The sequence below is a fragment of the Penicillium rubens genome (genome assembly GCF_028828025.1).
Source record: "Penicillium rubens strain IBT 27055 chromosome Unknown utg000002l_segment0_segment0, whole genome shotgun sequence".
Taxonomy (NCBI): Eukaryota; Fungi; Ascomycota; class Eurotiomycetes; order Eurotiales; family Aspergillaceae; genus Penicillium; species Penicillium rubens.
Window position 1 is genome coordinate 9,628,998 of NW_026890600.1, and position 12,500 is coordinate 9,641,497.

Genomic DNA, 12,500 nt, shown 5'->3' on the forward strand with positions numbered 1-12,500 from the left:
CGGACTTGCAAACACGTCGTAGTCATCGTAATGGATCGGAATTGTAACGTCTGGTCGAATCAGCTGGATCAATTTCAGACCCTGCTCCGCATCCATGGTGACCATCAACGCTAGCGGTTCCATTAGTCTTCCTACTAATGGAGAAGGAATGGTTGTGCCGCCGAGATGGGCGAGCATCAGGTCGATCCGTTGGCCTGCGTATCGCCTTGGAATTTCCTGCAGCTCGTCTACTAGTAGTGTGTCCCCCGAGATGTAAATGCGATAACCGCAGGAGAAGTCTGCAGTATTGGGTCTGCCATGGCCTAGCTCGAGCATCCAGCCGTTGGTTGGTGGGACCTGTTGGTTTGTTAGGTTGAGATCCGACTAACTAGGAACATTCAGAGAAAAGAATAAAAAGAAAAAAAAAACTCACCGCACTGGCTAGCTCGTTGAGCTTCTCCACCACTGTATTAGGAGGCACATGTTTCCCCGGCATCCCCGTCACACGCAGTCGGGGCTGTTCTGGCTCTTCTGTGCCTTCGATATTCACCTCGATCTGCTCAAATGGATCGAGCGCGGACACAGATGTAAACGGGTCCTTTTTCTGGGAAGTGAGATGCTGCGCCGCATGTGGTGTAGTGATAATGGGTAGATCGCGCCTCAATGAAGCCTCAACCTTTTTATCAAAATGGTCCCTGGCAATATCAATGAGCTGCTCAATACCTCTAGGCTCCGGGACATACTCGTGATAGTGGGAGAGAAGGACAAGATCAATCTGAGGGAGGTCGTGCAGGTCGATAGCTGGGTCAGTGAGCCGCTTACTTGACACTCCTGGCCCGAGGTGGACATGGTCACCTGCGTGGAGGAAGTTGGGCTATCACAGTCAGTCTGTGAGAATTAGGCTGCCCATCAAGAGCTTACATCCGTCATAATCCGTATTCCAGCCCATTCTCTGCTTCGTTTAGTACACGCTCATAAAATTCCTAGATCTGCACAGACATAATTGTTGTGGCCGTCCCAACAAAGAATACGGCTGCGTTCTCATCGCCTGGTTTGGATGGATGAAGTTTCATCGCCTTGGCTGGTGGAAGGTGAGCCGGGGTAGAAGTCGACGGTGGAAGGTCTCGGGTTGGGGGATTATTCCCCCTCAGGTCAATTGAAATACGCTCCATGGTAAATGATCATGTGAGGAGATAAATTGTAGGAAAGAAAGCACTGCAGCTTTAGAGGGGTGTTTGACTACTCTTATATACCTAGGTAAGTCTTCGTATACATGACATCATAATCGATAATGTGTTCAATAGCAAAAGCTGGTTACCTGTTATAGGAGAACCATCTCTGGCTGAAGGCTATCTTGCGCAAATCAGCGCTTGTTAGTTTGCCAGGCTTATTGATTTACTCATTTCATTTCCATGGTCCATATGCTACTAAATATCAACCGAATGAGTTGGATCCTGTCACAAGATACTCTCCAGGGCTCCAAGTCTGCGTGCGGCACTGTAACTCATCCTCCTAGATACTCCATCCGACCCTCCCTTTGCATAGCATGTTCTGAAGATGAGCAATAGGATGTTGAACAACGTACGAAACTAACACACTCCATGTGTCTTGCCAGTCTGTCCTTGCAACGAGTGTTTCTCGTTCATGTAGTGAGCGTGAACACGCGACTGGTGTCGAGGGTGGTTGCGGTGGTTCTTCATATGCCTGTGGACATGTCAGTATGGAAATAGAAACATCTAGGGCAGAAGAAACTTACGTCTTGTACTTGTCAAGCATGGATTTGTCCATAGCATCCAAAGACTCGATAGCAAGTTTGAAGTCCTGGAGCAAGCTGTCGCATCTGTGCATGCTGAAATCTTCGCGGATGACAATGCGCATCATCTGCAGCTTCTCGCTGTTGGGCGCCATAGTGTACGCTGGTACAATCCAGCCCCGCTCGCGTAGCTGGTGGGCCACAGCAAATTCATCGTAGATACGGCTGTCGTCTGTGGGCAGGCGCCAGGCCACCAGCGGCAGGCCCCGACCCTGTGTCTGGCTCAATATGACCATGCCCATCTTTTCAAACTCTGAAGACATGTAGTCGCTTATGCGAGTAATGTTGGACATAATTGCGCGGTAACCGTGTTTGCCCAGGCGGATCAGCTGGTAGTACTGCCCAATAACATGAGAAGCGCCCTTGGAGAAGTTCAAAGTAAAGCTGGCCTGGTCAGCCCCTAGATAGTTGATGTTGAACACCAATTCCTGGGGTAGATACTCCGGAGAGCGCCAGATGACCCATCCGACACCGGGATAGACCAGACCATACTTGTGACCAGAGACGTTGATGGAAACCACCTTTTCCAGGCGGAAGTCCCACTTAAGATCAGGCTGGATGAATGGAGCGACAAAGCCACCACTAGCTGCATCAACGTGGATTGGGCAGTCGATATTACGCTCCACTAGTAGATCGTTGATCGCCTTGATATCCTCGTATTCGCCGGTGTAGGTGGTACCCAAGATAGCGCAGATACCGATTGTGTTCTCGTCCACCAAATCGACTGCCTGTTTAGGGTCGATCACGAAGCGAGTGTCGGTGCAGTAGACGTACTTCTCCTCGATCTCGAAGTAACGAGCAGCCTTTTCCCAGCAGACCTGGACAGCACTGTTCATGATGATGTTGGGACGCGAGTAGTCCTTGCCCTCAGCCTTGCGCTTGTTCTGCCATCGCTTCTTCATAGCCAGTGTTCCCAGCATAATAGCCTCGGAAGACCCAATGGTTGAAGTACCCATGGCATTCTCACCGGAGGCATCAGTGGGAATATGAAAGAGTCTAGCAATCATATTCACGCATCGGTTCTGGATCTCGGCGGAGTGGGGATATTCCTCGTAATCAATAAAGTTCTTGCTGAAAGATTCGGTCATTATCTGTTCGATCTCGTCTTCCATGTAGGTGGTGACGAAACTAGCGAGGTTGAGCTTGGGATTACCGTCCAGACTCAGCTCATCCTTGATCATACGAGCTGCAATCTGGCGAGGCATCTCTCGCTCTGGCATTTCATGCAGAGGCATATGATCAGCGGCAAAGTGACTGCCGTAGACATTGGTTTCGAAATCATCTATGTCCGGAGGAGCAACGGAGACAATGTCATGAGTAGAGGGTGGGACCTCATTGTCCTTCTTAACTTTAGCGAGATGGACCATAATTGCGAAATGCAAAAGAGAAAAGCTCAAAAAGCAAATAAACAGCAATTGAAGGAATTAAAGGAATTGAGGGAAGAGGAGAGGGGAAGAAGCACGGAAACGATAAATACGCCCAGGTGGACGTGCGCGGTGCTTTGATGACGCAGAAGACACACCGAACCACCTGGGGTACTTCAATCAGCCCATCACTTTTCCTTCTGCTTCTTCTACCTTTTCTACTTACTATTCCTTTCATATGCGTTGTTCAATATTTCTATTTCAATCTACTTCCTATCTTCTACCATGTATTCTTATATACAAAACTCCCCCAAAAGAGATCCCGGTGTTGCTAAAGCTTGGTCAAAGCTTGGCAGAGCGAAGTGACGATCCCGATGGACCCGGTCTGCCCCTCTCTTATGGAGTCACTTGGGATGGGAAGATGTCCAAGAGTCCGTTCAGAGCTTACTCTCGCGCAGAGTTTCCACTTTGGCGAATTGATAGTAGAAGTCCAAGCTCTTCGGGTTGAGCAGTGTACCCGACGGCTTAATGATTTTTCCAGACACAATCTGCTTCACAGGGAGCTCCACCTTTTTCAGGTTGACCGTGGTCTATGACGATATACGTGGGTTAGTTCCGCTCTTACAGATCTTGTTTTTCACTACAAAAGCACATACCGGGATTTCATGGGTCTCAAACGTGAACATGGGTACATGGCGAGGGCTCAGCTCTGAACGGATGGCGCTCTTCACTCGTGCAACCAGGTCCGGTGTGAACGCCATCCCTGGCCTCATCAGCAAAAAGAGTATCACCCGCTCGTCCGTATCTGTTGGTCGTCGCTGGCCTACGCATATGGAATCGCTAATCTCTTTCGAAAATTGGCCCTCAAGTACCCGATAGATCTCGGCCGATCCAAATCGCACTCCCGACGGGTTGAGCACCCCATCAGCGCGTCCGTGAAACACAATTTGTTTCGTGATTGGACGGATGGAAACGAAGTCGCCGTGTGTCCACACGTCTGAAGAGAATTAGCGACCATAGTCATAGGCACAGGGGGGAGTGGCCTCACTGTCGAATCTCTCAAAATACGCATCATGGTACTTCTTGCCGCTCTCATCCCCCCAGAATAGTGTGGGCATGTTGGGAAAAGCAGATGTGGCGACCAATTCGCCTGGAACACCGTCCTCCACGGGTACTCCCTTGATCCCGTCGCCGCCCTCAATCGTAGAGTCGTAAACCTCCACGGGAATGCCCAGGCTGCATCCGGCGCACCCACCAACATATAGTGGGACAAGGGGGTTGCCTGTTCCAAAGGATCCTGCAATATCAGTGCCACCAGAAATATTATTCAGACGAGTATGGGATGGGAACCCTTCGTCATAGAACCACTCGAACAATGCATCCCGAAGGACCATGCCAGTGCTCGTGACAACCCGTAACGAGCTGAGATCAACTTTCTCGCGGGGTTTGATCTTAGCCTGTTGTAACTCATGGAGCCACCGGGGTGATATTCCAAGGTGGGTCACCCTGCCATTGATTAGCCGGGGACTTCAAATGTACATCGTGGAGTGAATGTCATGTCAACAGAAGGACGACTTACTTCTCCTGTGCTGCAAGGTCAACCAAAGCAGTGATACCTGGGATAAATGGGCTTCCATCATACAGCACCACCCGTGCCCCAAAGAGTAAAGTCTGCACAGCACTCATATACATAATCCATCCGGTTGTCGTATATTGTAAGGTCACACAGTCAGGCCCGAGATCACTATGCAATCTTCCCTCCTTGCTCGAGTTTAGAAGCACGCCGCCCACAGAATGGACGATACACTTCGGCTGTCCTGTCGTGCCAGACGAGTAAACCACCAAGAAGGGATCGCGAAATCCAACTCTTTCAAATTCAAGTTTCTCATTTCCGCCCGCCTTTTCGAGGAACTCCGCCAGAGTCTTGGTCCTAGGGATGGAGTTGATATCCGCCGGCCGCGAATGGAACCGAGGTAGTGAGACGACTCCCTCAAATTCAGGGACAGACTCCATGCCTTTCACGATTTCCCCAATCTTCGATCGCAAGTCGATGGTCTTACCATTATAAACCGCCAGGTCGTCCATAAACAGCCAGCGAGGCTTGATCTGAAGCAGTCTATCCAAAACGCCTTTAGTACCCATATCCGTGGAACTAGATGAGAAGATAGCACCCAGAGCCGTTGACGCCAAGAACACAAATAGTGTATCGATGCTATTCGCCGCGCAGAGAGCAATACGATCACCCTGAACGACCCCATGGGCCTTCATAGCCTGGACCAACGCTCCAGTCCGTCGTCGGAGCTCACCCCAAGTGAGATGGATAACCTCATGCGCAGCGCCTTCTCGAACTTCGCTAACAGCAATCTTGTCGTCTTCCTTGTCTGTTTTGTCGCCAGCAATGCGTGAGAAAAGCAGGTTCTCGGCGAAGTTCAGACGTACACCGGGGAACCATTCGGGCACGCTATCCATTCGAGCGGTTTCATCAACTACCTTTGTGTAGGAGCCCTCGTGGATCAGTTGGAAGTATTTCCAGCAGAATTCCCAGAACGCTGAGCGGTTCTTGACTGAATACAGGTACATATCATGGAAGGACTGGGAGATGTTAGATAGATAGTATCTTTCCACAGACCAATCTCACTCACGTCGAACTTGTGTCCGGTGGATTTCTCTAGGTCTCGCTGGAAGCGACCCATCTGGGTCGACTCGGGGGCTGGATGCTGCCATAGTTTACGCGGAAGAGATGTCATCTTGAAGAACTGAATAGTAGTATTTGAGAAATGTAGAGTTTCCCCAGATTTATACACTTCTTGGAATGTTACCGAGGCCCGAAACAGCTGTAAGCGGGTGGCCTGCGGGCCCGGGGGAACCCCGCTTGGAGATGTGGCTAGACCGATTCTGTACATATGTACATATTGGACATCCACACATCTTATTCTCATTATATCGTTTACCACTTGAGTCTTTCCAAGAAGAGGCATGGGAACAACCGCTCGAGAAACGGAGAATCAGGCCGCCACTAAGCCAGGTGTTTTCATCTCCTTGCTTCATGGACTCCCTAACATGGATTATATTCTGAGTTGAATGGTAGCATCTTTCCTAGGTATCGACTAGGGCGAGAGAGTTATATTTTATGGTCAGGATGTAAAGATCAAGAAATTAAGAACCCAAGAGAAATAGGTAGTGAAATAGACCGTATGAGCTGCCAGTCAACCACGTATATCAGTACGTATATAGCTCATAAGGTAACATAACTAACAACATAGGCATCTGGATGATCACTTACCACAAGTTCCATGTTTGGTCAGTCATCCCAGGATCACGGGAATGTCCATAAACCCGCATAGTATTGACACCAGCTGATGTATCGGCATCATTCATAAGGCGTCTGAGGAGGACCAGATGGGAATATATGTTAATGCCAACTTAAACCGCGAAGGATGAGGTATGAAATCAGTATATAGTGATCCCTGGATACGTGAGTTCGCTTTCCAAAGGCTCAACGTCCATGTTATTTTTCCAATGAAAGGCAGCACTGATACCTTAGCATAGAGTCGAATAGTGGAAACGTCGAGTAAGAAGACGAAGTAAAAGAACTCAGGCAATCAACTTTAGGAGAGAGGCAGCTGCATCCAGTAAAATATCATGTGGTAGGGCTGGGTTGTGCCTTCCTTCTTACGCGCCTTCCCCTTCCCTATCAAGCTCACCTTCCCTATTCCTTTCCAACGTTCTTTCCTCTTTCCTCCTTTTCCTCTTCCTCTTCCTCATAAAACTCTGTCTCCATGGAAACACATGGAGAACCAGGGTTCATATTCGGGCTCTGCAAATCCTAATATACCTGGGTGTATGGGAACAAACGCACCAAAGAAGGTACAGCAAAATCACTTTCACCTCTCTTCTTGCCTGTAAGTTACGATATCTCCATAGGAGTCTGCGCGAGAATTAACGCAGCCTCAAATGTTGTTATAGCCATCGAAGTCTCGAATGACCCACAAGATCGATATCCGTCCGCTGAAATGTCGTATCGATACTATTCACCAATATTTCTGTTCCTAAGGAGAAGGACTGGGAATCTTCGAATTGCTCGAGGTCGGCAAAACCCGAGTGATCAATTGTTCTAGATAAAGGTAAGTTTGTTACACCTAACGGCACTACCTAGGTAAAGTTCCAACGTTGACGACTGTATAGAGCAGAATCAGAACCTTTTCAGCATCGGCCTGATAGCCGTGCTGTGCTCTACGGGGTGCCATGTTGGTGATATTGTGTCTCCACTGGAGCTATCACCTCACTAATGACGATCTGAGTGGATTACGATGATACTAGAATAGAGAGAATCCTGATTCGTCGGGGAAGAGAGTCATTGAAGCTCCATACGATGTTCATCTGGGGCTACGCATTGACACCTGACTAGCGGTGTACATCAGACAACTTGGGAGCCCTGGAGCCCAACACTTTGAAGTCGTCCACTTAGAACAATTACTTTACGTTACAAGGCCCTAGGACACAAATAATAAGCACTATGATTCTGATTCTGATTCTGATATATAATTTCAATTGGTGTATCATCAAAGCCTGACAAAGGAAAGAAAAACAAAGCCTGAGGCAGCCGGGGCTAGCCTGCAAGCCCCCCAGCATCCACATCCCCACCTAGCGTACAACACATATCATACACCGGCTCTCTCACTCCCCACAGTAATTAATTACTTATTTGAACTTGCGCTTCAACCAGGACAGGAACCCGCCCTTCTTCTTCTCGACCTGCTCGGCTACCTCAGATGTCTTCTGAGTCTCTTGCTGGGCCTTACCGGCCTCCTCCTTGACAGGCTCAGCCTTGGTCTCAGGCTTGGGTGTCTCAGTCTTAGGCATGGGCTCCTCGCCACGCTTCAGGGCAGCTTCGGGCTTCTTGGGCTCAGCCTCCTTGGAAACAACCGGGGCGGCAGCCGGAGCAGCAGCCGGAGCAGCAGCTGGGGCAGCAGCCTTATCGCCCTTGGAAGAGAGAATGGCAGCGTTCGCGGCGGCGACCGCTTCGGGAGAGGAGGTAGGCTTGCCGGCGCCAGACTGAGCAGCGGTAGTCTTGGGGACAGACTCGGCAGGGATCTTCTCCTCAGCGACCTTAGGTGCCTCGGTGATCTTCTTCTCCTCGGCAACCTTGGGTGTCTCAGCAACCTCCTTAGGTGCCTCGACCTTCTCCTCGGTGATCTTGGGAGCCTCAGCGACCCTCTCCTCGACCTTAGGTGTCTCGGCAACCTTGGATGCCTCATCCTGGACAGGAACAGGCTCAGGGGTCGTGAGCGCCGCAGTGGAAGCGGGTCCAGCACCGGCCAGGGTATCGACGGTCTTCTTCTCCTCCGGCAAGCTAGCCGGGAGCGCCTCCTCGTCGGTCTTGGGCATCTTGTGGGGCTTCAAGTTCTCCTCAGTGTTGAAGATGGGCTTCTCGTACGGGCGCTTGGGGTGCGCGGCATCGCTCTCGACGGGGGCGGCAATAGGCGCGGGCGCATCGACAGCCGGGGCAGTTGATTCCGAGGTCTTGGGGCGCTCGGCCAGTGTCGCAGGAACACCGGCCGTGGTGGCCAAGGAAGCGGGCTCCTTCGGGGTCGACTCCGGGAGGATAGCTGCAGGTTTCCAGGTTAGTTCCATCTTTGTCGCATTTTTACTAACACGTGTCATACCAGTGCCTGCGGCGGCGCCATCTTCCAACTCGCCCAGCTGGCCAGCCTTGGAGGCCCGCGCTTTCTCCACAGCCTCATCCACTGTACCCTCTGTCGCAAGAGCCTTCTCGGCCTTCATAGCCTCTTTGGTCTCCACATCCTTGGTCTCCGCCACAGCTGGGATCACAGTTGCGGGGGCTTCGGTCTCGGGGGTGGCCTCAGGCGCCTTGACGGGCTCGGTGATGGGCTCGGCGACGGTCTCGGTAGGCTGTGTCGCAGTCTCGGGCGTGACGGTTTGCTCGGCGGTCTCAGTCTGACCTTCGGTCTGCTTGATCTGCTCCTCGGTTTGACCGGGTTCACTAAAGAGTTAGATGGTGATGTGGCATAATTGGACTTTTCCAACTTACACCACGTCCTTGACAGTCTCTACAGCAGCGGCGACGGGCTTGCTGCCCTTCTTGTTCTTCTTTCCACCTTTCTTACCCATGATTGAATTGATTCTGCGCTGGTCAGAAGATGAAATATAGTAAAAAGCGAAGTTAACTTACTATAGTAGTGAAGTGTAGGAAGGAAGAAGTCAAGTAAGGGATGACGCGGTATGTTCTCTTCTCTAGGGTTCTTGGATCCGTGGTGAGGACAGTTCTGGAACACAAAGTATCACAAATTTAATCTCTTTTTTTTTTTTCTACTTTTCTTATTTTAGTTATTTAGTTGTTTAGTTATTATTAGATTCAAATGCATTCCATTTTCTATTCTAAAAGAATTGAATTCGCTATACATGTCTTTTCCCTTTTGTTACTCTACATTCCTCCGCATGCGATGTCTTTCATAGTTGGTCGTGTGAGCATGGGCCAGCCCTAACGTCTGCATCGGGTAAATAGGGTTGTGCCTGCGCAACTAGGTAGGGACCGTCCAGGGGTACTCAGGGCAGGGACCTCAAGGATGATCTGGGGAAAGGCGCAAAGTCTAACGCAGTATGTATCCCATTACTCCTAAGTTATTCAGAAACTACCCAGGTGGACATTCTTCGTGGAGAAAGGGTCCAGGGCAAAATAGCGATTACATCATCTTTTGTTATTCTTGGAAGAATAACAAAAGACGAAAATAGTAATCATAAAAATAGTAAAAAATTGGAAATGAGCAAAATGCAAGGTCCATGGCTTTGAAAGCCTCCAAACCCCACTAGATGTACTTTGTCTACGTACTACAAAGCAGTTTGGGTCAGGCATAAATATGTTGTATGCAGCGAAAATTATGTAGGATATATAAAAAAGAAGTGACCGACGCAGGGATCGAACCTGCAATCTCTTGATTCGTAGTCAAGCGCCTTGCCATTGGGCCAGCCGGCCTGTTATAACGTTTCACGTAGCGAGACTGCACTTATTAGGCGGAACCTCCGGGCTGCCACTAATAATTTTTACGCGCTCTAAATGAGAACACTCGCGCAAAAAGAATACATATGATTGTACTACAAGCATGTGGAAAAAGAATGTGACCGACGCAGGGATCGAACCTGCAATCTCTTGATTCGAAGTCAAGCGCCTTGCCATTGGGCCAGCCGGCCTGATATATATAGTTTGGCCAAAAAAAACGCCCTACCAGCCAAACCTACGTCATAGGCAGGCAAACGCGGCAAAAACGTGCCGAGTGGGGGCAAGCGGGGCAATTGGGCAAGCCAAGTTCCACTCCGATTCCGGTTTATTCCCGTCCAATGCGTACTTCTGCCATTTCATGACACATCCTCTTACAAGATAATATGATGTAACAGTGAGGCTCTCATCTGGCCGAGTTTTCTGGAAGCCTTCGCTGCAGTACTAGGTATGGACGCCACTGACATCTCGATGGATGATCATATTTTTTATTATGCTTGATTCGTGACATACCACCTGAACATATGGAGAATCTGGAGGATCCTGTTTGCTACCACTATAATGTCAGTCCTATATAGCCTAAGTGCAATAGTAACAGTGACATTACAATTCCTTGGCCCAGACTCGGCCGGTTCTCGGGTTACTTGCTCGGAAATTAATTTCACTTCTAAGAGTATACGAAGTAGTTATGTTGTAGTACAAGATTGACTCTACAATATGTTAAGACTAGTATATATCTTCTAGTGACCAGTTCTTAATATTGAAGTAATATAAAGCGAATAGTTAATAGGATAATGCTAATGTCTTCTCGCACAGACAGTGGATTCGTTAGAGGCCGCTATTGCCGTTGCTTTTGCCCCAATATCCTCACCGGATATGGACCGGAGACGCTTCTGGGGAACCCGGACATCCATCCCACTTGCTTATCTATTGCCGTTGCATCCAGAGTCCCATAATACTAGTTGTACATAATTCCCGCATTTCCCTCTTTTACTTCCTTCTGTTCTCTTGTACTTTTTTTCCCTCCTCTATATCCTCATGAAATGATTACACTGTTCCTGATCCAAAACCCCCGCTATTCGTGCTTGCACACCCACCGCGTCCGTTCCCAATCCGGGGGTGGTATGCACCACTGAGGCATTTTCTCCAGGAACCGCCCGCATTGATCTCTGAACTTCTTGAATTTGAATCTTGAATATCCCAGTTCACTGTTCTTTTCTATTTCCCAATATGACGTTCCGCGAGAAGGTCAAGCGGGTGTTCCGCTCCAAATCCAAAAATGATGGAAAGCCCAAGATCGAATATTACAGGCGACACGAGTGTCCCCCTTCGAAATTTCGGGGTCCCTTCGATCGTGAACACCAAAAAAGCCTAGCCGCTTGGTCCTTCCAGGGTGCGATGGTCGAACGGACTCGTTCACTTGAAATATCCCTGTCGCCCTGCGACACTTATAAAGGTTCCGACGATTACTCCGGTCCATCCGATACTGACAACTCGGTGTCTCCGGATGATGGAGCCGATGTCGATCCAGGTACGCATACCCAGCCCTAATTGAAACATTCAACCCTATCAAGGAAAAATATATTCTAACCTCAATTCTTTCGATAGCCTCCTCCAGCCCTGAGGCCCCTGCTGAATCATCCCCACGAGCCGCCGACTCTGGCTCGCAGTCCTCCACCATCGTCAACCCTTCCAGCTACAATGGCTCAATGATGACCCTCATAAACGAGGGCTCTTTCTACGAGATCCCCGAGGATTCAAAGGACCCCAAGTTCTTCCTCAAGGAGTCTATTCGCTACTCGTCACCCCTCGTCCACGCCATCTCGCCCGCCATGACCCCGTGCGTCATGTCCGCCCGAAAGGACCTCCCTTTCGCCCCCGAGGACCTCACCCGCGCCTTGATCGCCGTCCAGGTCTGCGCCTGATTGATCCATCCCTTATCGCCTACTTTCTTGACATCCAAGTGATGTGTTCCTCTTTTGAATCATCCCTTCCATTCCTCACGACTCGATGTCTTTTATTTATTTAACCCTTTTTTTTGGCTGCCTTTTGGATCCCTTCGGACCACGGTCGGACATCATTCTCTCGATACCATTTTGAGTACTGATGTCCGCTATCCCTGAAACGCCATACTGGCACGCTGTTTCACTCTTCTCGCTTGCCGAGTCGCTCCTCGCTAGATGCCAAGGACTTCCGGTCAGCGATCGTCTTTCCCTCACATCTGTTATGCATTTGCATCTAAGCGTATACCCGTTAAGGATTTTGCTGTTTTAATTTTAAATTTTTTGGGGGGCGGGGTCTGTTGGTTCATTTTGCTTTGATGGTTTTA

The 12,500-nt window shown here is 49.5% G+C and overlaps 4 protein-coding genes across 4 annotated transcripts; 1 reads left to right on the top strand and 3 right to left on the bottom strand.

Moving 5' to 3' along the window:
• Positions 1 to 1,568: 1,568 nt before the first annotated feature.
• N7525_006088 (glutamate decarboxylase) lies at positions 1,569 to 3,159 on the bottom strand (the record flags this gene model as incomplete). Its single annotated transcript, XM_002564096.1, has 2 exons — positions 1,569 to 1,683; positions 1,736 to 3,159. 2 exons carry the CDS (start codon positions 3,157 to 3,159, stop codon positions 1,569 to 1,571), a joined length of 1,539 nt encoding a protein of 512 aa, XP_002564142.1.
• Positions 3,160 to 3,593: 434 nt separating this feature from the next.
• On the bottom strand, positions 3,594 to 5,903 carry N7525_006089 (acetoacetyl-CoA synthase; the record flags this gene model as incomplete). Its single annotated transcript, XM_002564095.2, has 5 exons — positions 3,594 to 3,746; positions 3,813 to 4,153; positions 4,205 to 4,662; positions 4,736 to 5,748; positions 5,799 to 5,903. 5 exons carry the CDS (start codon positions 5,901 to 5,903, stop codon positions 3,594 to 3,596), a joined length of 2,070 nt encoding a protein of 689 aa, XP_002564141.2.
• Positions 5,904 to 7,857: 1,954 nt separating this feature from the next.
• N7525_006090 (uncharacterized protein) lies at positions 7,858 to 9,288 on the bottom strand (the record flags this gene model as incomplete). Its single annotated transcript, XM_002564093.1, has 2 exons — positions 7,858 to 9,160; positions 9,209 to 9,288. The coding sequence occupies 2 exons, from the start codon at positions 9,286 to 9,288 to the stop codon at positions 7,858 to 7,860; spliced, it is 1,383 nt and encodes a 460-aa protein (XP_002564139.1).
• Positions 9,289 to 11,401: 2,113 nt separating this feature from the next.
• On the top strand, positions 11,402 to 12,096 carry N7525_006091 (uncharacterized protein; the record flags this gene model as incomplete). Its single annotated transcript, XM_002564091.1, has 2 exons — positions 11,402 to 11,702; positions 11,780 to 12,096. The coding sequence occupies 2 exons, from the start codon at positions 11,402 to 11,404 to the stop codon at positions 12,094 to 12,096; spliced, it is 618 nt and encodes a 205-aa protein (XP_002564137.1).
• Between the last annotated feature and the right edge of the window lie 404 nt (positions 12,097 to 12,500).